This window comes from Phaethon aethereus (assembly GCF_964289735.1).
Source record: "Phaethon aethereus genome assembly, chromosome: 2".
Taxonomy (NCBI): Eukaryota; Metazoa; Chordata; class Aves; order Phaethontiformes; family Phaethontidae; genus Phaethon; species Phaethon aethereus.
In genome coordinates this window covers 28639786-28666391 of record NC_138582.1, presented here as the reverse complement: position 1 = coordinate 28666391, position 26606 = coordinate 28639786, and the positions used below count along the sequence as shown (strand labels likewise).

At 38.1% G+C, this 26606-nt stretch overlaps 1 protein-coding gene across 1 annotated transcript in view; it reads left to right on the top strand.

The window, feature by feature from the left end:
- The window catches only part of SLC26A7 (solute carrier family 26 member 7), a gene marked incomplete at both ends in the record, with an annotated part of 74583 nt that overhangs the window by 2817 nt on the left and 45160 nt on the right, over positions 1-26606 (top strand). Inside the window, 3 exons of the mRNA XM_082015076.1 lie at positions 12632-12742; positions 15708-15884; positions 24478-24638. Of these exons, the coding sequence (XP_081871202.1) occupies positions 12632-12742; positions 15708-15884; positions 24478-24638 (449 nt within the window). The remainder of the gene's footprint in view (positions 1-12631; positions 12743-15707; positions 15885-24477; positions 24639-26606) is intronic.

Here is a 26606-nt window from a genome sequence, read left to right as displayed (position 1 = left end):
CAGGTCAGCTATTTGAAAACTGAAACACTTGAGCTCATATATTGGTTTAGGTTTAAATATCTTCCATCATGACACACATAAACTAGAAACTATGTTCTGTGGTGACAGAATCTAGGAATGGTGTACAAGAAAGACATGCTACCTGAGTATTTAATTGTCTTTACTTCTGTGTACAGTGTGGAAGGAATGGATCTTTAGAAGGTAAGATGTTACCTTGCCTAAGACTGAGCTAAGGTTAAACCATATGCCTCTGTGTCTAAGGTATTATCCTTACCGTCTCACAATGTTATCCAATAAAGAATATAATAATTATCAAAGAATCCGTAAGAAGTTGTGTAATAATTTCTGCAGAGATTGAATCTTCTCATGTTGCTTTTCAAATGTTTTTGAAACCTGTTTTAAACATGCCCAACTCATATTTGACCATTCAGAGGGAATGCATTGATTGATAGCATTCAGTGCAACTAACGGATCTGGTACTGGGGTGGGGAGAGGAGACGAAGAACTGTAGGGAGATGGGAAGGAAGGGCATGGGATTGTCATGTTGTGTTGCTTGGTATTTGTGATGAAAGACTCATTGCTGAAAACAGTCATTCTCAAGGTGTTCCAATAGTTTCATTGTCTGCTAAAAATGCCAAATTAATCTTAATTCATGAGTCCCAAAATTCACTGCTGAACTCTTCTGTCCAATTCATCTATTGAAACAATACTTAAATGGTGTCTGTATGTCCTCTAATTTTAGAGTCCTTTAGCTAATTCCACAGAAGATGGAGAAAGAAGTGTCAAAGATCATTATGTTTCTACAGATTGTTGTACTGAGTTCTGCTGAAATGGAGTTAATTTTCCCCATGGCAGTCCTCATAATGCTCTGCTTTGTATGGGTAGCTAGAAAGGTGTTGATAACACACCAATGTTTTGGCTACAGCTGAGCAGTGCTGGCACAGCATCAAGGCTGTCTCTTCAATATTCCCCCCTCACCAGTAGGCTGGGGATGGGCAAGATCTTGGGAAGGGACACAGCCAGGACAGCTGACCCAAACTGGCCAAGGGATATTCCATGCCATATGACATCAGCTCAGCAATAAAAGCTAAGAGAGAGGAGGAGGGGGGCATTTGTTATTATGACATTTGCCTTCTGGAGCAACCACTACACATACTGAAGCCCTTCTTCCTGGGAAGTGGCTGGACATCACCTGCTGATGAGAAGTAGAGAATAAATCTTTTTGTTTTCCTTTCCTTCCGCATGCAGCCTTTGCGTTTACTTTATTAAATTGCCTTTATCTTGACCCACGAGTTTTTTCCATCTTATTCTTTCCCCCACCCCTGTCCTACTGAGGAGGGGAGTGACAGAGCAGCTTGGTGGGCACCTGGCACCCGGCCAAGGTCAACCCACCACAGTTGTATGAAAACGGCCAGTTGAAACAGACCCTAAAAGTTCTAAAAAGTGATAATAGAAACTCATACATTATTAGGCATTAAATAATCTGTGTAGCAACCCCCCCTCCCCCAAAAAAAAAAAAACAACACCCTTTCAAAGGTACCAATTGCTGGAAAGATTCAACTGGAGCTTGCACTGTCTCAGACTGAAAAGTGAGTCTGCCGCAAGTCAAAACCAGTAAAAGAAACAAGACTTCCTCAGTTCCAGCACAGCAAATTATCATTTAATAATATAGAGCTCAACACCTTATTTTTCAGATGTAGAATCCTTATTCTTACTCTGATACTTACAGTTGAAAAATAACCTTTGAATATAGAATGAAGTTTGTTATCCAGTCTTGAAGTTTGCTATATACCTTCACAGACAGTTAAGAAATTTGAGCTTTCATGTTTTTGGTAGTCTTTACCTAATTTGTCTGTGTTTCTCAAAATTCTGTTTTTTATAGAGTAAAGCAAGATGTCTCTATATTAACAAATAAATCTTTAATTTGCTTCTTAGACGAGCACTTCATTCCTCTCTCCCCTTTCCCTTTAAAATTTATTAATACATGATCTTCAATCATCATAGAAGTTTTTTCTTCCTGTTTCATTCTGTTCCTCACCCATACACACAAATTCAATTACTAGGTCCATGTAGATGTCTCATAAGTGCCTAATCTGTTTTTTTCTCTCCAAATTGAAATTGTGCTAACAAAACAAAGGTTCTGCAGTGTAGGTATCTAGCTCTCGGCAAGCTGCTCTTGCGTTCCTTACTAGTCAATGGAGATCTAGTTGATAAGAATTAGTGAAATGTATGGTGTTCCATCTGCTTGCGGGAGGTGGTGAATGACTGCCTTCACGCAACCTTTTTTATTTCTTTCGTTCACTTATTAAACTGTCTTAATCTTGACCCACAAGTTTTCTCACTTTTGCTTTTCTGATTCTCTCCCCCATCCTTTGAAGGGGAGTGAGTGAGTTGCTGGGTGGGTGCTTAGCTGCACCACAGGTGTGATTCTCCTGACTAAATCTAATCACCTACTTTGTTAAGGTTGATTGATTATGTTGGTAAGATTTCCACTGACTGTAGCAGGGGACTGGCTCAGGTGTAGACACTGATGATGTAGACAGAAGAATTTAGGTGTGATGTGTCCCAGCCATTATCTCTGTGGCATTGTGGGTAATAAAACGTGTCTAAAGGCTGGTCTTACTGTTTTCTTTCCTGTAACTCATCCATTGACGTGTCACAATAATGCCAGAATTCTTTTTGTGGCTTGTTCATGTGACCTGGACACCACCTACTTGTATGAAAAGCATACTTTGATCAAGCTGTGTCTGAATTTTTCTGAGCTTCCTTGCATGGTAATATTGATGCATTATGATGCAGTCTTTACATGGAGCTAAATCTCATAAAGCTGCTGTTGTGTTTTTTCTGTAGCCTTTTGAACATGTGCTGTAGTCCCTTCGTATCTGTTCAGAATGCAGCTGCTTAGCTCATTTTCACAGTCTGTTGTAACTTTTTATTGCACCAAACAAATTATTCATCTTTACTTTCAAGGCCTTTCATAAGTGATCTTTCTGGCATCATTTATTCATTACCAAGCTGTTGATTCTTCTCTCATTAATTCATTCTGCTAGCCACCTTCATCCAGTCTTGACTTTTCAAACAAATAGCTTTGTGCCTTCTCTTGGGATTTAAATTATGCAATGTGTGCTGGTTAGTATATCACATCTCAGTATTTGCTTTTGGATTGTAATTTAGAATGTGTTTTTTGTGTTTTGGGGTGTTTTTGTTTGTTTGTTTGGTTGGTATTTTTTGTGTTTTTTGTTTGTTTTTTTTTTCCTGGGCAGAACTGTGGATACTGGCTACATAGACTGGCATCTAGAAGCCATGTAGGTAATGCTGCAACCATCAGTAAGCTTCTCTGACTGTCATGGACAGTAAAAAAAGTAAATCTAAGTTTGTCTGAAAAAATCTATGCAAATTTACCCTCTGTCATGCAACTGAGTTCATTGCCAGTAAAATTATCCCCTAAGTTAGTCTGCTTGAATATGTATATTACTGTACATTATTTATGTATGTCAGTTCTCTATATAGTTAGGGGACACAAATGTATCTGAAGTACTTTGGTTAGGACAAGATACAATGTGAAAATTAAGTGCCCTGATTAACACCTGAAATTGCCTTACTCTTTCTGGATGTAAATTCCTCATATAGGTACCTAACTTCAGACAATGTCAGTTGTTCCCCCCAAGCTTCTTCCAAAACCTCACTTGAGGTTTTGATAATTATAGCCCTCTTCAGAAATCCATTAATGACCAGAGAGGCTCCTGCTTAGACAGATGAATAACTTAATTTCTGTTTTGTCATTCACTGGGTGATGATAACACTTTCACCCTGCACTTTTCAGTATAGGATCTTGGAGCTCTTTACACTGCCCAGTAATAGAAAAGTATATGGGGAGGGAAATTATAAACACCAAAATGTTTTTGCTTGAAACACAGAAATGACTAATTCATTTCTGTATTGACAATTTATGGTGCAAAGAATACAAGTTTCAGTTGTTTGCTACTAATATGAATATTGAACGTCACAACTGAGTTAGACCCTTCCAAAAAAACCCGAAACCCACAAATGTTTTTTCAGCCTTAGAAAAAAAAGAGGACAAAACAAAGACATGGTACTTTCTGCTTAAGTATTTGGTCAAAACTGAAGCCTCAATTCAAAGTTAGTACTTTGTCTCAGTTTTCCTGAAGGATGACGACTTTGCCCATGTGAGAGACTGTCAAGCACATGGATCTGTAACTGATTAAACACAGAAAATGAAACACACTCAGATCAAGGGCTGAGGTGGATAATTGTTATCTCAGAATTCGAAAGAATAGATAAGTGACATTGCAAATCCCGTAGCAAGTACCTTTTACAATTCTGTCAAATTTGGAATGATTTTCTATGATTGGATCATAGTGGGTATAGTGTTGTATCCAAGTTACAAGTCTGCATTGCAAATGAGGGGCTGGACCAGATGCAAGAAAAAAAGATGTATTTCCCTTTAAAGATAATGAAATAGTATTTGCATGTATAGCAATAAAGGATACCAGAGCAATTGATTCTGTTACCCGATTCTGAAGCAAGGCTCTAGGTCAGCTAGGGTTTTGCTTCAGATTTATACATGCATTCTAAAGACAGCTCTGCTGATGCTTTCAGTAGTGGTAGTTTTAATAATCTGCTGGAAAATAATTAGCCTATTTGAAAAAAATGGGTTGTTAGGTGGGTTAGGAGCTGCAAATAAGCTGATGACCACAGGTAATACTGACTGTTGATCCATTACTTGAAATATAGTGTGTAATTTTGCTTGCCTCTGTTCATGGAAGATGATTTCAAACTTCAGTGGAAGAAGAAAAGGCTAGAATAAGGATCAGAAAAACAAAGATTATATTTGGGAGAAAACTTAAGTAGCCTGGACAGATTATATAAAACCTGAGAAGGTAGATGATTGTTCCTTATCAGGAAAGGTATTTAAAGTAAAAGACAGTTGCAGCACATGGACAAATGAGTATAAAGTAGCATGAATATATTTAGACTTAAAATTGGAAGTAGTTCTAAAAATATTCCATTAAAATATTGGGATAAGAAGATGTATCTCCTTATCACATAATTCTATTCCATTCCATACATCCACATAGATGTACTAAATTATACGTTTTTCTGTCATACAAGGGAACAGAACACAGGGCACAAGGAGGTTCCTTCATAAATTTATACTTTCTTTCAAATTCTGCTGCTGGTCCAAAAAAAAAAAAAGGGAAGTTTTAAACTGAGGTGTATCTATTAATAAGCTAAGATAAATGTGGGATTTTTTTCCACTAAAATACTGTCACTGTATTTCTGGATTCAGTCTTTATCTTGCTAAGTTCCTTGTATTTGCCTGGATTCAAAAACATTATGCTACTTGTTTTGAAATAAACATCTGTCCATGTGCTATACTGCATATACTCAAAAGTTGCTCATGTGGAAGCATGTGGGTATAAGATTTGGACTTTCAAATTTATCAAATTTAGGACTATGGCAGTGTTTGTAATTTTTTTTTAATTTTCTTTTTTTTTTTAGTCAGCTAGCACTTGAATATACTTCATATAGAACTTATATGTAGTGTTATATGTTTGCTGACTGAACAAGAAATTCTTTGGCTCAGATGGGTTTTGGAGGGCTGTTTTTCTGGGGGTGGAGTGCCCTTGAGACATATTTCCTCTCAAAGTGAAATATGTAGATGGCATTTGATGAAATCAGTATTGTTATTCCTGCCAATTTCTTTTTTCATTCTGCAAGCCCAATAACAACTCACTGAGGATTGGTGTGTTTTGTATGTTTTAATTAAAGTTAATTTAATCTCTAGCTGGATTTATTGCTGAACAACTAATTCCTTAACACTGGCTGGAGATCTTGCCGTTAAAAAAATGAACTATGTTGCCTTCATGCATTCCAGAGCTGGTACCCAGTGTTTTGGAAGGCATGATGCCAAAAACTTATATATATTTTTTTAGCTTTTAATGGAGGAATCCCAGCTGTGTCTTCTCAAGGGTGATGGTTACTGGGGTTTTTTTTCAGGCTTTGACCATAAATGTAGACATAAATATACCCTAAGCAGACTAACTGGAGCTAATAATTTTATTAAGGGGAAGATCTGTCTTGTAAATATACATCTGGTGTACAAATAGCATGTGTAGATGAAACTGAACAAGCACATTTGGAAACAGAGCCAGAAAAATCTCATAGAGAATGCATTGGAGAATCCATGCAGTTCATAAATGATTTGTGGAAGAGAGTGTCCAGCTGAACTCTGTTATAGTTCTCCCATACAAAGAATAATGATGTAAGCTGATCATGAAATGTATCATATTAGTAAGTAAATGTAGGGCAATGTTTCATATTTATACAACTTTCCAGCAGAGGAGAAAGGCACTGGTGCTGCTGTACATGCAATATTTCATTTCTAATGTCTATTAAAATAGGCAAGTTACACATGAGCTAATACAGACCTGTCTGACAGACTACTAGAAATGTGAATTAATTTTCCGAATGACCTCTGAATCCTTTGGAGCCTAATGTCCCAGTACACTTGTCTTAGAATGATCAGATAAGCTGCTTAGATGCCCGACGCCTGCGCCGGGGAGGTGCCTGAGCACCATGGACAGAGACTGGCAAACCCAGGAAATGGTTCCCTGAAGGAAGCAGATGAAATCACCTATAATCTTCCAGGTCAGAGAGATCAGGAAAACTCTTAGTGTTGAGATCCTCGGCCATCAGTTTGTCAAAATGGATGCCCTTTTCATGGTTTTCAAAAAGTCCAGTTCATCTTGATTTTAAGGCCTGTCATCAGTCATGATTGGTCATTGTTTCTCCACAGCATTGATGCTTCTCAAAAGACTACCTCATAGTTACCTGCTTGCCAGGAACTTCTTACAGGTTTAATTCTATGTTTATTCTTACTGAGATGCAGAGGAATTTCCCTATAATCCACTTTCAAAATGCCTCTTTAATTTGTTTTTATGAGTGCACCATTGAGAGAACTGATACAGAGCTTTTCAGGTTTCAGAGGTAAATGACATTATTTCCAAAGGATCATTTTGTGTTAATAGCTCTTAACAAGCCACTGTAAAAGAATCTTCCAGAACTGTAGGTTTGTATATGAAAATTGTTATTAAATACAGTATTTAAAATGTTTTCTCTGGTGGTGTTTTTTTTTTTTTCCCCCCCCCAATAAGTTTGCTAGTTAGAAATTAAAGCCTGCAATAAGAATCACTGGGTGTCTGATTTGTTGGTTCTCCAAGAGGGATTGATAGGATACTCATTAAATATGTGTTAATTCTACATTTTAGGGCATCTACAGGAAATACCTTTATTATTACATAATTCAGATTTGTGAACAAAGGGAGAAATTGTCTTTTTCTGAAGCATCAGAGAGTGACCACAACTGCAGATAGCATTTTGAGTGGGGTAAGATGTATTAGTGTCATTTTGGGTTCCCTAAACTTGAGGTTTGACAATCTTAATATAGTCACATTTAAGATAAAAAATTACAGTAACAAAAAGTAATTTGAATGTATATGCCTCCAGAAAACTTTGAAATTTATAGCTTTTCAGAGTAAATAATAAATGATACAAATTTTGAAACTCCTCAGATCAATTACATACTTACTTTCCTTCTTCATTTAAACTTCTGGTTTGGGTATCACATTCCCAAAAGACGTGGTATAGCTTTCCTCAGAACATATGTAGGTACCATAAGCTTATTTCCAGATGCAGAAAATTGTTAACTAGTTGCCCATACTCCGATGATTCATAGCTCTTTCTATGGAAAATATTTTTTTATTGCTGCAGTCTTTGCATTAGCCTCGTTAGCAAAATCAACCAACTTAACAAACCGAGACCTTACTCCTACGGTAGGAAATTGCCTTGTTTCTATTTGTATCGAGCTTGTTATTTTGTAGTTACCTGCATTTGGCATTTACCAACAGTGGTGCAATGTGCAGGCATGTCTTGCTTTTCAGTGTGCTGTGCCAGAGAATTGTTATGCATCTTGTGCTGCTTGGAGAGCATGGTTTTCAATGATGCTGTGTTGCACAATGTTATCTTATGGTAAGGAGGTAGTTAAAACAAAGAACCACAATATGAATGTATTGTATCTAAACTTACTGTTTATTCTTTGTTTGGATTTCTTTCCATAGAATTGATACTTTTATTTGAAAACATTGATGTCACTGCCATGGAGGCTTCTCCATATTACCAGTGAAGATTATGTGGGATCCTTATTTTATGATCTGTTTCTTTTGAGTATTATTACTATTTGGAATTTAAAAAATTAAAATAATGTTTCCTGTCTTTTGACTAGTTCTTGAGCATATGGAATGCATTGTAGCAAAGTTTAATATGAAAATTAATGAAGTGAGCTGAAATATACTACTGATTATATCTTTAAAAGTATTTGAACCTTTGAACATTATATGGCTAATCAGAAATCCTGAAGTTTTTACTTATTCTGTTTTATAATGCTCCTCTGCTCTTGCACACGACTGACATGCTTTAGTCATGGGAAGAAAAAGCTAACAAACAGAGCCAGGACTAGAGTCAAAGGCTGGTAATTTTAGCTCCGTCCTGTCTGCAATGACCTCAGCATGAAAGGAACAAGACACCACTTCTAGGAACTTAATACAATATGACCATGAAAGGGGAAAAACAGGGGCCGGATTTATGTTTAGGTTATCTGCCTGTAAACAAGAGATGTTCTCCATCAGCAAGTCTGTACGTAAAGCAAAATTCCTGTGGGATAATGGGAGTTTGCTGGGCAACGTAACCCCTTTTCCACTGTTTAACAGGACTCATGCCTGATTTCTGTCAGCCAGTTCTTCTGGCCATACAGGTTCTTTCAGATTGTGCCTCTCTGTTCCCCTCAGCCCTGTTCAGAGAACTGATCTGAGATGTTGACATAGTTTCTGTGTGTGTGATCTAGGGCTGTGTTGAACTTCTTGTGCTCTATCCACAACATGCACAGTTTATGCTGGATCAAACACAGCTTGCCCATAATTGTCAAAGGTTTCAGACTCAGAAGGTTTTAGGAAACATAAAACCAGTGTAAACACATGTAGAGAAGAAAGAGTTGGCTTTTACAGCCAGATGGTAACTGACTATTTTGCAGTAGCTGTACCCTGGTTTTCCTTGTAAATTTTGAGAGGAAGGAACAATGTATACAATTGTGCCCAGGTGGCCAAGAAGGCCAACAGCGTGGCCTGTATCAGAAATAGTGTGGCCAGCAGCAGTAGGGAAGTGATCGTGCCCCTGTACTCAGCACTGGTGAGGCCGCACCTTGAATCCTGTGTTCAGTTTTGGGCCCCTCACTACAAGAAGGATGTTGAGGTGCTGGAGCGTGTCCAGAGAAGGGCAACAAAGCTGGTGAGGGGTCTGGAGCACAAGTCTTACAGGGAGCGGCTGAGGGAACTGGGGTTGTTCAGTCTGGAGAAGCGGAGGCTGAGGGGAGACCTTATCGCTCTCTACAATTACCTGAAAAGGGGGTTGTGGTGAGGTGGGTGTTGGTCTCTTCTCCCAACTAACTAGCGATAGGATAGGAGGAAATGGCCTCAAGTTGCGCCAGGGGAGATTTAAATTGGATATTAGGAAAAATTTCTTCACCGAGAGAGTGGTGAAGCATTGGAACAGGCTGCCCAGGGAAGTGGTGGAGGTGTTTAAAAACCCTGTGGATGTGGCGCTTTGGGACATGGTTTAGTGGGCATGGTGGTGTTGGGCTGATGGTTGGACTTGATGATCTCGAAGGTCCTTTCCAACCTTAATGATTCTGTGATTCTATACTGTTCTTAATCCTGGATTAACTGAAAATACTGAATAGTAAAAGAGCTAGTAGTTCCTCTTCTGGAAATGTTTTAGCTTAGCCTGTGCTATATTACCCTTCCATTTTGTTTTGTACAACTTCTAAGGTAACCTCCTCTTGAACTGAGTGATAAAGTTACTTAGAGTGAAAACCTGTTAAAAGTGAACTGCGTAGATTTTATAAGGAAAATTTCAAGGTCCAAAATTAACACAACTGAAGCACAAACTTAAAAATAATATGAACATAATCTATTTTCTGCAAAATGAACTTGGTATTTTAAAACATATATTTCAAATTTGTTAACCTTTCCTAATGAAAAAGGTTTTTTTTTCTTCCCTTGTAATAACTGGTGGAGTTCAAACGTTTGAAGAAAAAATGCAAAGAGGAAAGCATGCAAAGGAACTCACTTCTGTGAGTTCTCTATGCATTGTTTAGCTGTTCTCCAATGTTTGAATAGGAATTTTTGGAAATAGGAATGCTTTCAGATGAAAATGTTCAATATTTGTAATTCTCTGGTTTAGTGTTAGAGAATTCCTTTCATTTAATGAGTATCTTAAACACAGAGAATTTTGCAGATCATCTTAACCAGGATTTATAGACCTCTCTCCAGTAGTGCTTGTAAGGTACATACCTGACTCAGCATTCAGTACTGAATCTTGTGTATTTCCCTTATGTTTGTCCTCAAAGAGAGAACACTTCATTTCAATTGTTATAATTAAAGTTGGCTGAAGTTATAGTGATTTTTCTAGTTCCTTTACTTTTTGGGGAGTAAAATAAATTAGCCTTGCATAACGCTTTTTTGCAAGACTGGAATATCCATGCAGTGAATAATGAATTAACTAAAAAGTTTCTGCTTGTTTTTGGTTTCATTCATAAAATGGTTATAATGGAAGAGCTTTTCAGTGTTGAACAAGCCTTAAAAATATCTCTCTCCTTCTCTATTTTTTTTCCCCCAGTGCTCACTTTTGTCTGGACAGGGTCATGCAGTTTTCTCCTGTGCTCTTTCTATTCTCCTCAGGTACATCCCCTGTGTTGCTCTTAGGTCAGAATCTTCTTTTACATCTATTGATCATGTGAACAGGGATGCAGAAGTATAATTTCAAAGGTCTTGGTAGTTCATGATAATGGTGTGCTAAGAGAAAAACACAGAAGTGGTCAGTAGATACGTTAATTAAAAGGCAAAAAAGCAGTGAAGTTCATTTCTGTTCAAAAGAAGGCATCGAAATTTTAAAACAGACATGTTTTAAAATATCTCCTTTCCAAGTCACAACTGACAGTGCTTCTTTTCTGAGTGCAGTGTGGATGAAGATGATTCATGTAAGACCCATCTCAGCAAAATCTTCACTGTGATGTGTTTCTAAGAACAGGTGAACTGCTACACCTCGTCTGTTTCACAGGGAACTTGACTCTTCCCACCTTTTGGCATTTTATTGCCTCCCCCCACCATGTGCTCTTTGTGACAGACTGAAATGCAAATCCAGGAAGAGAGCTCTTGAATCAAAATATTTGGAATTGCCACTGAAAGCCTATAAGAAAAGACACTCTTTGGCACTGTATATTATTAAAAGCCCATACATTAATGTTTCAGGTAAAAAATGCTTTCTGGATCAGTCAGGAAAGTTTGGTAAGAACAATTAGTGCTACACATTTAACTTTCTTTAGAGATTTCAAATGTACACAGAAGACAACTCCATTTCATAGACCTGAATCACCTCTGTCACAGACTATGCATGGTCGTTCTACCAATACACGCACATATACACTAGCTTAGTCTGGTCACTCAGGTTGACGGTGGTCTTTGGAAAGGCACCTTGTGTGTTACACAAGCCAATCCTGTACTCCTTACCGCTTGACAAGGTACTCACCAAGATTTATGGAGCAGCTCTGCCAGGCAATGTCTCCTACTTTCAGTTTCTAGGAGAAAAAACTGATATGGCAGTAGAGGCTGCTGGTCCGAAGCACAGTCTGGGCACTCTCTCTTTCTGCTGACTTGTGAGAAGTCAATACAGACTTAGGTATCTAAAGCTGAACAGCAACCAAAGCTCTGCTTTGCGGGAATGTCTCTTAAAAGATGATCGTTTGGCATATTCTGAGACTTTCTAAGAAAAAGATGGATACTATCTTCTATACCTAAACAATGAAGTTAACTAGTAAGTTGTAAAGTTAAATCTTAACCAATTCAATTCATTCTCCATCTCAACATGAAAGTCAAATACTTTTTGTTTCTGGACCGACAGCTTTACATAGCAAAACGAAACAAAACAAAAGAATTAATATGAAAAGGATTAAAAAACCCAGACACTTAAAGACAGTGAACTCTGGAATATTTTTTTGTTTAAGAAATTAGAAGAAAGAAGACTGAAGGGGCTCCATCCAAACCAAATTATAGGTTTTGAACTCTTCGTAAGAAATAACCATCTGACCACCTGCAGCCCTGGCAGTCTCAAACTGTGTCTGTGAGGGTGGCGGTGAAATGGTGCTACCTCCTCCTGTGAGGATTGTCTATTAAAAAAATCTTTGGAAACACTTATGGAAACACCCTGGAAACATGGTAGCTGATGCCATAGATTGTACCTGTGACCCATTTGTTTCTGCTGGTGACGAAGACTCAGAAGGAAGTGTGAGAATTTTGATGACAGGCAACAGATGAAAAACCTTCCACAATTCTTCCTGATCCTCATTGTACAGTAGCTGGCTTATGTTCTAGGATTTTTAAAAGAAGGTGTTTTTTTTCCTGCTCTTAATAAAATTGTAGACTTCTCCTCATTAGAAGAAATTGAATGCAGAACAGTTTTATCTTCATATAGTGAAGTAATTCCATTTAATTTTCTATAGGGCTGGCCTTTGCGGTTCTGTCTTCAGTCCATCCCGTTTTTGGTTTATATGGCTCTTTCTTCCCTGTCATTATTTATGCCATATTTGGAATGGGACGTCATGTTGCAACAGGTAAGTGTCTGTTTGCTAAGAATGTTTTCAGAAATAAGTATTGGAAATGGAACCTTTTTTTTTTTTGTTATAAGACCAATAGAAGGAAAATTATCTAAAACTAAACAGAAATAGGATGCTTCTGTGCTTCTTTTTACAATTATTTGTTGCCAGTTTAAGTACTTTAAAGACTCTCATTAGGAATTTATTGGAGTTACTCCTGACGTTTTGATTTAATATTACATTGACACTTCCTTTGTAAGTGTAGTTTACTAAGGGCTTTTGTATTTTAACTGTATTTTAGAAATATGCTTCAGACTAAGATTGTAACAAAGGGCTCAGCCAACAAGATATGTGCAAACAGGAAGGAAAAATGTTCGACTGCATCTTAAACCATGGAGAACACATTACTTCGCACCTGTCTAGAACACAAACCCTGCATTTCTCAGAAAAAAAGTTTTCTGTGCCTACTACCTGCTATAGTATTAAAGCTTGAGATTCTCCCAATGAGTTCAGTACAACTCCTGCCCCCTTGCAGAGTGATTAGGAAGGCAGTGAAAGGTGCTCTCTGGCTACTATGCTAGTAGTTACAAGTTCCTTGTTTACTCTCAGCAGAGCCAACAGCAGCTGCAAGACTTGAATGACTTTGATCTTCTAATAGGTTGTTGAATGCTCTGTTTCTGATTCCAAAGAATCACAGAATCATTAAGGTTGGAAAAGACCTGAAAGATCATCAAGGGCAACCATCAACCCAATACCACCGTGCCCACTAAATCATACCCTGAAGTGCCATGTCTACAGGTTTTTTGAACATTTCCAGTGATGGTGACTCCACCACCTCCCTGGGCAGACTCTTCCAATGCTTGACCACTCTCTCAGTAAAGAAATTTTTCCTAATATCTAGTATGAACCTCCCCTGGCATCAAAGCTGGAAATAATACTCATGAGATTGAACAACAAATTCTTTGCTGTGCAGAAGTGGGCACTCGGTGGCTTCTGAAGTTTGCAGGAAGGATGAGACAGGCCCAATAGTAAAGTACAGTAGGACTGGGTAAAGCGAAGCAGCCTCTGTGGTCATCAGAAGATTTAAACAGGGAGGAGGTATGTTTTCCTTGTGGAGGAGAAAGACTCCTGAAAGGAGGAAAGATTGTTCTGGGTGTTCACACACAAAATGAACTCTGTAGAATCTGATTGCTTGAGTGTATGCACTGACAAATATTCTAGTAAGAAGTTAGTCACATATTTTGAGCACCATTTTTGTTCAAAACTATTCAGTTACATTATTAAAAATTGCCAAAGAGCTTTAAATCATCTTACAGCAAAAGCAAAGCTGAAAGTACTTTTTTCCAAAAGGCACAGAAAATATTTCAGCCTTTTGATGTCTGAGAAAGATCTGTGGATGCTGTTAGTGACTTCACCCTGTGATGAGTGATGGCACGTACTCAGCTCATGTAAGAAAGAGAAACATTTTAAAAAAGTGAAAATTTAGAATGTGGAAAATAATTTTGATACTTGAGCAGAGATAGATTAGTATACTTTTTAAAACTTTTTTTCATTAAATATATTAAAACACGAACCTATATTTGATCTCTCTTGCACCCTTATTACTGTAGACTATAATAAAAGATAATATTAATGAAAGATATGTATAGTCAGAGTCTGTTGGAGAGGAGTTAATGTGACTCCTGTAAAGGAAAATCCTACCTCACTCACCCCCTAGAGTACTGTTTGAGTGTCAGTAAACACATGGTAAAAGGAAATACTTTGAATAAGATATCAGAATGGTCGAACAGCTACTGATAAAGTTCCACACTGAAGGTTACTAAAGAAATGAACTTGCCCTTGTGATAGAAGAAAAGTTTTTTTATTAATTATCAGCAGGTTAAAGGATAAGAAGAAAAAGTAGGACTTAGGGGCCATTTGTCAGAGCGGAGGTGTCCTTGGTAGGTTCCCAGTGAATTCATGCTGGGAGGCTTACTCTGTGAAGGCCAAGGTGAAGGCAGAACTGTGTTCAACAGTTCCTGCAACAGTAGAAATAGAGAGCACAATCAAATTGCTGAGAGAAGACTTTAAAAGATTTTTAAAGTGTAGAAAGAAAACACTACAGCAGATTGTGAATTTTTGGAATCTGCTCCCAGAGGACATTGTGGAGGCAGAAAATAAAAGCAGGTTCAGAGATTTGACAAATTCATGAATGCTGGTCCATAAACAAAATCCAAAAGGGCCAGATAAGGATGTGCTTCCCTAACACAAGAGCTATGGATGCTGGGGAGTTATGAAGGGAATGGCCTGCAGAAAGTGGCCAAGCTTGTGTGCTTTTCCTGGGTAACACCTCCAATTGCCACAGCTGGAGGCAGAGTACTGTGCAAGATGAACCACTGATAGGGCATTTCTTATGCTCTTAGAGCTCTGCATGATGTGTTTGTGCTTTTTAATATTGAATTATCATCCTTATTTATCTGTGTGTCATTAAACTTACTTTACCTCTCTCAGTAAATAAATGTTTCTCTAATAATCTGCCTCCATTTATTAGAGTGCAGATTGTTGAGTTTTCAAACATACACATCTGCTAACTATAATGGGCTAGATACTATGTATACAGCATGAATTAATTGTCCTAGAAATCTGAATGGTGAACATTTGGGATCCTCAGACAAAAAGGTGTTTCATCACACACAGGGTGAGTTAAAAGCATTTCTGATAACTTGAAATCATTGTGAATTGTTGTGTTTGAACCTCTTTTGTTAACATGTCTAAAAGAATATGCTCACAAAAAATTGACTTTAATTCACATGTACAAATGCTATTTTACATGAAAAAATGTGTATTACGTAAAAATATTACCTTAAAACCTGTTCTTAGCATGACAGAAATGCACAAAATGGCACTTTCACTCATAACGTCCATGTTTTAAGAAAGAAACCATGAGTCATGAGTTCAGACAGATACAGAATTACTGGTGACTAATGCATGGCTTTCCTTATAGGAACTTTTGCCTTAACTTCCTTAATATCTGCCAACGCAGTTGAGCGCCTTGTTCCTTCAGTCAGCACTAATTTCACTGCAAACACTAATTCAGGAGTTTTGGGCCTATCGGAGTTTGAAATGCAGAGGATTGGAGTTGCAGCAGCAGTTTCATTTCTAGGAGGAATCATTCAGGTCAGTGGCGAACACATATTCTGTACGTTACTGATGCATTGCATTTGTGACAGCTATAACTTTTGTAATTTTTTTTTTTTTATTTCTCTGAGAAAAATTGACCATGGATCTGGTCCAATGTTCATGAATGATGAAATTATACGTGTTTTAAGAATTTGCTGCTTCTTTGTTGAAATGTAGTAATTGTCTGTGTACATGCTCCTAGGGTGTTGCAATATGAAATAAAACCACATTCAGTCAGCTATAATATAATATTCAGTTGCTGTTGGTATTCTCTTTCCTTTTCCTTCAGAGACAAAACATGAATTAGCTCCTGGTAAGCACTGACATATTTCTGAGATTTTCTATTGCTCTTGGCTTGAAAAGAAATACTATACAATGTTCAATAATTAAAAACAGTAGAGAAAATGTCTTTAAATTCTCTTTAGAGTTCACATACCCATCATTAAAGAGAAATAAATTAGTAAACCAGATGTCTTCAAATGATTGTCTAAAACTTATTCAAATCATCAGAGGTCTTTTAAATTTTTTCTCTTTTCCTATTCTGACGACAAGCGCTGAGTTCCTTTATCCATTGCCAGTTGCTTAGGTCTTCAAAGAAGGCTTCCCCTTTTCCTTGTAAATATTAAAATGCATTTCTAGCATTCAACATTGCAACACATCCTGGGTACCTGGTCTCCTGAAAGAAACTTGGACTTTGGTGTTTGGTGCTTTGAATCCCTCTACCATGCGGAGGATGAGCGAAGGAGCTCAGACTGGGATCTCCAGTGCCCCACACACTTATCAGGAACTGGGGCATATGCTTATGTTAGTCAGCAGGAAATATCAAGAGGCTTGGTCATTTCTGTTGCACTTTTCTCATTCTTTTGTTGGTTACAGAATTATGACTTGGGGTAGCAGCTTGAGGGAAACCCAACAGACAGCATACGGAACAGAGCTGATGCTGATAGTGCCTGGCTGCTGCATGTGCTGTCCCATTGCACCAGTGTGTGCAACACAACACAGCATTATCTGCAGGGTGCTTGTAGCAGCAGAGTCCTCTGAGCATGCACAGGGCTCTTCACGTGGGAGTGCTGTGCTCACAGCCTGACAATCTCCTACGCCGTCCCCACAGAGGCCAAAATGCCTCAAGCGGGAAGTCGGTGTCTGCATTTGATCTAACTTCAAAATCCAATGCAGAAATTTTTCGCTTAGCTGATGCAGAATCCCATTAGGTGTGTAAATTGTCTAGACCTCTTACTCTTTCATTCTGAAAAGTTCTGCTTTTTCATATGCCTTCAGCCTCACCGGCTGACCCACCTCAGCCTATGTTCTGCTTAAGCCTGACTGGAATGAGAAGAACTTAAAAATCCTCTGCCTGCATCATCAAAGCAGGTCTGATAGGGAACTGTTCCACGTGCGTGGGCTCCTCTCCCAGGTCAGTAATGTCACTTGCATTAGGGTCATACTAATACTGCTGGTGCTTGTAGTGCTGACACTAGTTCTTTATGTGAGTTTAATGGTTAGAGACCAGATTAAAATACTTATTTCCTAGAGGAGTGCCTCGAAGATACTGATACGTGATATGCAAGTGAAAGTCTGGATCAAGGATGTCATTAAACTTTGCCATCATTCCAGGTGCTGTAAAGCATGGGAATCCACCTTTCTAATCATGATTCCAGTCTTCTGGCTAACAGTTGCTGCAATTCCCTGATAAGGTGACAGGGCACATCTTGCTGGTATTGGAGAGCTAAGTCAGTGACCTGTTTCTACTTATCAGATTAAACTAGAGATTAATGAATAGCTTGGAATAGATGAAGTACTCTGGGACAAGAAGAATGATATGATGCATTTTGAGGCAACAGTTTTCCATTGAAGGCATCCTGAAATAGAAAAAGAAGTGGAATTGTCCATGTAGTTGGTAGTTGGGATGGTACCTCTCTGGGAAGGGAGCAGACTTGGGTTACGGTGTCTGCTATAAGACTGTTTCTTTATACTGAAAAAGTCAAAATGCAGTGCTCTAACTGGCCACTAATTACACAAAAACGACTGATGCTATGGCTAATTCAGACCTTGGGCAGCTTCCACATGAAGGATGAAACATCTCTCTCCAAAACAACTAGTTCCTTCTTAGAAATAGTAGGTAAAGACCTGAACCTCCTTGGCCAGAAAAGCAATTTGATATTATTTTTCCAGTATCCTGGCTAAGTACTCTGATCAGCAAATAACATTAAAGAAAGAAAAAGGAAAAAAACATACAAAATAGCGAGTCACGGAGGGAAGGCAAAGGGAAGAGCTGTGTTTTTAAGATGAAATGCTGTTGGCTGCTTTGTGTTTTGTGAAGACCATGAGTGTGAATTTGAGTGTGAGGCAAGCTCTGAGCAGTCTTTGTGAATCTCAGTACCATCTAGACATGAAATAAATTAGAATGGTTTCTGATCATCAGACAAGAATAGGTGGAGCTTATAAGATTTGAAACTTTGGGCTTAGCTGCCTAAATGTTTTTGAAGTAATACTTCAGATTCCTAAACTGCTTTTTAAATCTAATGTTTGAAGGAGTGTTCATAAAAGAGTCAAGATATTTAATTATCTTAAGAGGCATTCTGATGAAGATAACAGTATTAAAATAGAAAATAAGTAAACAGAAAATAAAAACTGCAATTAACAAGAACATTTAATATAATGCATCCACAAGAGACTATTTCATTTTTAAAAGCAGAATGGAAGGTATAACGCGTATTTTTTGATGTTTGTGTAACTGTTACTCTACAAAGATAAGCAGTGCAGGGAAAGCTAATGAACTTAATGGGATTATTACCTCATATCAAATACCTCAGAGGTATTGATAAGGAGAGGAAATGATGGAACACAACAGATACCTATGAAAGAATTTTGCAATTAGAAATTGGTGTCATCTGCAAACTTACTGAGAGTGACCTTGATGCCCTTGTCCAGGTTGTTGATAAAGATATTAGAACTGGCCCCAAAACTGAGTCCTGGGGAAAAACACTTGTGACCAGCCACCAACTGGACTTAACTCCATTCACCACAGCTCTTTGGGTCCAGCCATCCAGACAGTTTTTTACCCGACAGAGAGTGTGCCCATCCAAGCCATGAGCAGCCAGTTTCTCCAAGAGAATGTTGAGGGAAACAGTGTCAAAGGCTTTACTAAAGTCCAGGTAGACAGCATCCACAACCTTCCACTAAATGGGTCACCTGGTCTTAGAAGGAGATCAGGTTGGTCAAGCAGGACCTGACTTTCATAAATCCATGCTGGCTGGGCCTGACCACCTGGTTGTCCTGTACATGCAGGGTGGGTGATGATGATCTTTCCATACCTTTCCCCAGCACCGAGGTCAGGCTGACAGGCCTGTAGTTCCCCAGATCCTCCTTCCAGCCCTTTCTGTAGATGGGCATCATATAACTTTTTATACAGGCAATTTTATATAGGCAATTTTATATAGGCAATTCAAGGCATTTGATAACTTCCAGTCCACTGGGACCTCCTTCAGCAGCCACGACTGCTCATAAATGATTGAAAGTGGCTTGGTCAGCACTTCTGCCAGCTCCCTCAGTACCCTTGGGTGGATCCCATCTGGCCCCATAGACCTGCGTGTGTCTAAGTGGTGTAGCAGGTCGCTAACCATTTCCCCTTGGATAATGGAGGCTTCGTTCTGCTTCCCACCCCTGTCTTCCAGCTCAGGGGGATGAGTAGCCCAGGAACATCTGATCTTACTAGTAAAAGACTGAGGCATAGACGCATTAAGTACCTCAGCCCTTTCCTCCTCTTTTGTCATTGCATTATCCCCTGCATCCGATAAAGGATGGAGATTCTCCTTAGTCCTCCTTTTGTTGCTAATGTGTTTATAGAAACATTTTTATTGTCTTTTACGGAAGTAGCCAGATTAAGTTCTAGTTGGGCTTTGGCCTTTCTAATTTTCACCCTGCATAACCTCATGACATCCTTGTAGTCCTCCTGAGCTGCCTGCCCCTTCTTCCAAAGGTCATAAACTCCTTTTTTTCCTGAGTTCCAGCCAAAGCTCTTTGTTCAGTCAGGTTGGTCTTCTTCCCCACTGGCTTGTCTTTTCACAGAATCACAGAATCATTAAGGTTGGAAAAGACCTTTAAAATCACCAAATACAACCCTCAACCCAACACCACCATGCCCACCAAACCATGCCCTGAAGTGCCACGTCAACATGCTTTTTGAACACTTCCAGTGATGGTGACTCCACCACCTCCCTGGGCAGCCTGTTCCAATCTTTGACCACTCTCTCCGTAAAGAAATTTTTCCTAATATCTTTGCATTATCTTTCTTCCATTCTGAACTTTAGTTTTCTTTTTTTCCTATAATTTTTTTTAGAAATCCCACCTTCCACCTCTTCTGTCTAATCACTTGGTTTTATAACTTGTTTCCATGATCTTTTCTCCTTTACTGTGCATTAACTCAAGGCTGTTTTCCCTCACTTTCTCCTGTGGTTTTTTTTTTCCTTTGTCTGACAGCTCCTGATTTCATTCACATGAACTTAATCAAGAATGTATACATGGTGAAAGCAAAATTCATGTCAAGAAAGTTACTTAATGAGTCTTTTTACATGGTTTGATGTACTGAAAAAGCAGCACAAATCAACTAGAGCCATGTGCGTTTCAAACCATTTTTGTTACTGTGATTGTTCTCTCTGAAATATTCCTTGATCCCCTAAGAACTAAATTTTGAAAAATGAAAAATTCTGGAGACAATCCTAAAATATGTGAAAACTGTGTTCCTTTTACAGTTTAAGAAAAACCCAATATTAGTAAAAATAATGAAAAGAGAAACCTATTTGCCTTTGGCATTTTTTTGTATTTAATTTTTTGCTGTTTTGACACTTCACTGTCAGTTTTTCCTGTAGTTTGTCTGTATCAAGAAGGAAGAAAAATCATACAATATATCTGAAAATAAGACTGGAAACCTGCAAAAATGAGCATCATGAACACAATGAACATAAAGTACATTATTAGAAATATCTTTAAGAATATTGAACTTTCTACTTTTTGGTTATTGCTTAGTGGGTGAAAGATTTTATGACATAATGCAATGTGATGCAACTGTGTGCTGTCAGCTCAGGTTAGTTTCAAATGATACCTATCCAAAAAGCAGCCAAGCTATATGCCTGCTGCCAGCACAGAGGATTAACTGGTGAGTTGATCTGCGCCTATGCTAAAAATTTTAAGTATATCTGTCAAAAAACTCACATTCAACTAGATTTGTGAGGCTTGTTTCAAAACAACTTTTTGCCCCCTCTTGATCTAAGCAGTTTCTATACATTACTCATGTTGCAAGGACAGCAGGAGTTTACAATAAGAGCTTATGTTGAAAATTACAACCTCCTCCCCAGATGTTTTCTGTTCTGGTTGCTTCATTGTTAGATCTTCACCATGGAAGATATGTGGATGCACATTACTTTTATTTAACTATAATGTAAATAAAGAGTAGGATGTACATGCTGATGAAGCATTGCCTTTGTTTCTGGAAGTCCTGAGCTACCTTCTGCGGTAAGACACGGGGGACCAAGCATAGACCGCTGCTTGTTTAACTGCGTAGCTACAGAAATTGTCTACCTGAAACTATACTCATGGTTTGGATGTATTTTACATAATCCACGGTTATAAACAAACAATAAAAAGCATGTCTGAAACGTGACCTTTTAGTTACTACCTGTGAAGCATCCCTCTAGAATGTTGAAGATTTAAAGTAAAAAAATTAAAGTAAAAAAAAAAAAGTAAATATGAGTGATGCTGAAGTAGCTAAATTCTGCAATCATGACACCATTTCCCTGTAATTCGTAGTAATAACTTTCTCTGAAATGCTAGTATTATCTAACATTTCTCTGTGTTATTATGTAGTTCACAGAATTGTCTCCATGGTTTTGATTCCACAGCTGAATAAGCATCCATCTCATTCTCAGGAAACTAAGCTATTACACAGTTAGAAATTTCACATCCATCCTTTACAAACTGATCTTAGAAAACAAACAAAACTTCACTAGGGAAGGGAGAATTTAATTCTTATTGAACTTTGCTACTGTGAACAATGTTTTAAATATATGAATAGGCACACTGTTAGAACAAACTGCTAAACAAAATATCTAAACTTTGTAATTTTCGATTTTAGGCCTGACTAACTAAATTACTACTCACTGAGGAAATAATAGTAATTGTCATTATTGGGGTCCAAGCTTGAATGGCAATCAGAACAATCAATGTTCTGATTGTTCATAGTACAGAGCAGTCCGCATGCTATTAGTGGGAAACAATAAAAAAAATTCTCAGACTTAATCTCTCAGATGGGAGAGGAAATTGCTCACTAAAGTTTCTTGTGTTAAATTAAAAGTCACTCACTTTGGTATTTTTGTTTCTTTTCTGCTACTATACTCATAGCTCACTGCATACAGGTGAGATTTATGGTGAAAAAATAAATGGTATTCAGGTATGAAGAATGATAATATTTGGAAATTATTCTTTCAGGTCCAGAACAAAACAAAATGAAGCAAAAGAGGATGTGATATATTCCAAAAGGATCATATTTAGTATGGTAAATGCAAAATAATCCTCAAAACAATCCAGAGTTGTAACAAACAACTCTGTGTCAAGAACATATAACTTTCAGGCAGAATAGAAAATGCAAAAGATTATAGAAGTAAGAGACTCCTTCTTTATCTAATGAACCTGCAGAACTCATTGTAAGGGGAGATAATTTAAATGTGACTTAATATGGATCAGAAAAGCATTAAGTGCTGTGCTAAGCACAGTAGCATCTGTAGGCGTGTAACAACCTTGTTCAAAGAATTAACAGCTGTCAAATCTCATTCTTCAAGGGAAAAGAATGATTGTAGTCTGGAACAAGAGGAGAAAACACGGTAGTACACAATAATAGTTTGTGTATTTTTTTCTATATTCCTATGAAGTATCTACAATAGTTGGAAAACCTGATATTGACACGTTTGCAATTAGTAAGATGGACCACAATACGGACCTTTGCCTGCTCATATGGTCTGAATAGCAGTGGGGCAGGAATAAGTCTTAGCATCACCCTCACCTTTTGAATTGCTTTTCTTCATGTTTCTGTATTGAACTGATTTTTTTATAGTGTTTATTGAGCTCACAGATTTGAGAGGGATAGAATACTAAGCGTTGCATTAAGGCTGTGGACGTTGTTTACCCGCATTTTAGTAAAGCCTTTGACACTGTTTCCCACAGCATTCTCTTGGAGAAACTGGCTGCTCATGGCTTGGATGGGTTCACTCTTTGCTGGGCAAAAAACTCTCTGGATGGCTGGGCCCAAAGAGCTGTGGTGAATGGAGTTAAGTCCAGTTGGTGGCTGGTCACAAGCAGTGTTCGCCAGGGCTCAGGTTTGGGGCCAGTTCTGTTTAACAACTTTATCAACAACCTGGATGAGGGCATCAAGTGCTCCCTCAGTAACTTTGCAGATGACACCAAGTTGGGTGGGAATGTTGATCTGCTGGAGGGTAGGAGGGCTCTCCAGAGGGATCTGGACAGGCTGGATCGATGGGCTGAGGTCAACTGTATGAAGTTCAACAAGGCTAAGGGATGGGTCCTGCACTTGGGTCTCAACAACCCCATGCAATGCTACAGATTGGAAAGTGGCTGGAGAGCTGCCGAGCAGAAAGGGACCTGGGGGTGTTGGTTGACAGCCGGCTGAACATGAGCCAGCAGTGTGCCCAGGTGGCCAAGAAGGCCAACAGCGTCCTGGCCTGTATCAGGAATAGTGTGGCCAGCAGGAGTAAGGAAGTGATCGTGCCCCTGGACTCAGCATTGATGAGGCCGCACCTCAAATCCTGTGTTCAGCTTTGGGTCCCTCACTACAAGAAGGATGTTGAGGTGCTGGATCGTGTCCAGAGAAGGGCAACGAAGCTGGTGAGGGGTCTGGAGCACAAGTCTTATGAGGAGCGGCTGAGGGAACTGGGGTTGTGTAGTCTGGAGAAGAGGAAGCTGAGGGGAGACCTCATCGCTCTCTACAACTACCTGAAAGGGAGCTGTGGCGACGAGGGTGTTGGTCTCTTCTCCCAACTAACTAGCGATAGGATGAGAGGAAATGGCCTCATGTTGCACCAGGGGAGGCTTAGATTGGATATTAGGAAAAATTTCTTCACCAAAAGGGTTGTCAAGCATTGGAACAGGCTGCCCAAGGGAAGTGGTGAAGTCACCATCCCTGGAGGTATTTAAAATCCATGTGGATGTTGTGCTTAGGGACATGGTTTAGTGGTGGACTTGGCAGTGCTAGGTTAACAGTTGGACTTGATGAACTTAAAGGTCTTTTCCAAATAAACAATTCTATCATTCTATGATTCTAAGACCGTTTCTTTTAGTCCGCTTTTGTTACTGAACTAATGTTAGAGTCTGGTAAACTAGTGATGCAAGTAGGATAACGTAGGTAAACCTGCAGAGCTTCAGTGGGTCCCATTTTCAGCTATAGTTGTCTTTCAAAGGAGTTTTGCTGTTTATTTTTATCTCATTTATCTCACAGTTTATTAAATAGACCCCGTTTCATTGTCCTGTCACCAGGAAGCTGCATTTTATTATAAACGCTGATACTCATGCCTTTGCCTTTTAGGTAGCGATGTTTATGCTGCAGTTGGGCAGTGCTACTTTCTTGTTGACAGAACCGGTGATAAGCGCGATGACAACAGGGGCAGCTACACACGTTATGACTTCACAAGTGAAGTATCTGCTGGGAATGAAAATGCCATATATATCGGGACCACTGGGATTTTTTCATGTGAGTTCAGTAAAAGAGATGGGTTATTCCGTTAGCTAACATTTTCTTAAATAACTATGCTATTTGTCTATATGTAAGTGTAAGAAATTTGTTATGCGTGCATGTGAATGAACAGAAGATGTAATACCAAAACCTTCATCTTGCTAGGTTTGTTTGTAAGAACAGTTTAGGAAAAGTTGATGAAGAATTAGCAGGAATGGGTCTTATTTTGAAAGGATACAGTAATAAATTTAGAATATGTTTATTACAGCATCAATAATTCCATTTATTATCTTGACCAATTACACACTTCTACAGGGAGGGTTAACTCTTTCTAGATCAACATGTGGGATAGAGATATCAAAATATAATTCTAAACATATTTTCATCATATTTTGCTGAATGAAACCTGACGATCATTCTGGTAAAAGGAAAATGATCCACGATTTGTGGATCTCCTGTGCAAAAATACCCTAGATATGTTACTTATTGCTTTATGCTTTGCCATAAACACAGCAAGTGTACAGCTTTAATGTAATATTTATAAAATGTATACAGCCTTTCACACAGTATCATGATTACTCCCTTTGGAAAGTAGATATTGCTGACTGAAAGCTTAAAGGGCGAAGTTGTATAATCTTATTGCATAAAAGGTATGAGAACATATTATTTATGGTAACTTATTCCAGCAAACCCTGAGTTTAGGTGCTTTGAGCATAATCTCTTGGCAGAAGATTTAGTAGTATTACAATAGTATCTGTCAAAATTATATTTTGCTCATGATAAAACTTTATTTACTTGCTGAGAGATATTTACATTACACTGATAGAAATAAATGAATTGATTACCAGATGAAGTGAGGCTTCATCTAGTTAACCACTAGATTAGGACACCTTGTTTAACAGCGCTGACTACCTTTTCTTGCACTGCTCTGCTCTTTATTTGTTCCTAATATTTTGGGAAGTTTGTTAATATGAAGTCTGTGATGCTGTTTTTTAGAATGTTATAAATTTGATAACATTTCATATGGATAATCCATTGGTAAGTTTTCTACAGAACCAGTTTATTAATGAGAATTAGGGGCATGTAATAAACACAAGTAATTGTGGGGACATAATGAAAAGTGTCATAGCCATTTTTATGAGTAGTCAGTTGGTCTGTGAGACTGTTACAAATGATTCATTATATATTAAAATATTTTTTAATTCTTTAAAAACCTTTTCATAAATACTTCTTAATATAAAATATGAATAGCCCTTTTTTCATGGTGTTTCCATGGAGACTATACTTACATATAGGAATATTGTAATCTCGTAGAGATGACTGGTGTTAAGTACCACAGCCAAGACATAATCAAAACATACATTATGAGCAATAATAAAGAACAGCAGTGACACAAAGAAATATTTCCATGTTGGTGTGCTGATGATATTATGAATGAGATCATTCAAATGCTTTGAAACAAAATTATTCCCTTATCCCTTGTATTTTTTAATGTATCTGAAACAAGTTCTTTGCCCTTCATTTCACTTTTGAAATCAAACCCCTTTGAATATTTAAAAAAAAAAATTTTCCTGATTTTTTTAAGGTTCTGAATTTCTCTGTAAACTGTGTGAAAACAAATGAAAAAAACAAAAAAACATCTCTACAACTTAAAAGAATAATTAAAAAGTCTCCATATTTAGAAGGGATAATTTTACTATGCAATTATTTTAAAAGGTTTCTGATATCTGTTCAGACTTATGGGTTGCTTTAAGAAGGTCCAGGATCTCAGTCAGAAGCACCAGATTTAGATTTTAACAATAATTTTTTTCTGTGGTGGTAGTTTTAAATGAAAATTATACTAATTACATATATGTTGGTGTGCACATGTAACAAGAAAGTGAAAGGCAAATTTGGCATGTCTCTCTGGATATATTCTTTACTCCAAATTCCTGAAATCCAAAGAGTGGTACTTTTGCTTACATTTTTTTTTTCTTTCTCCACTCC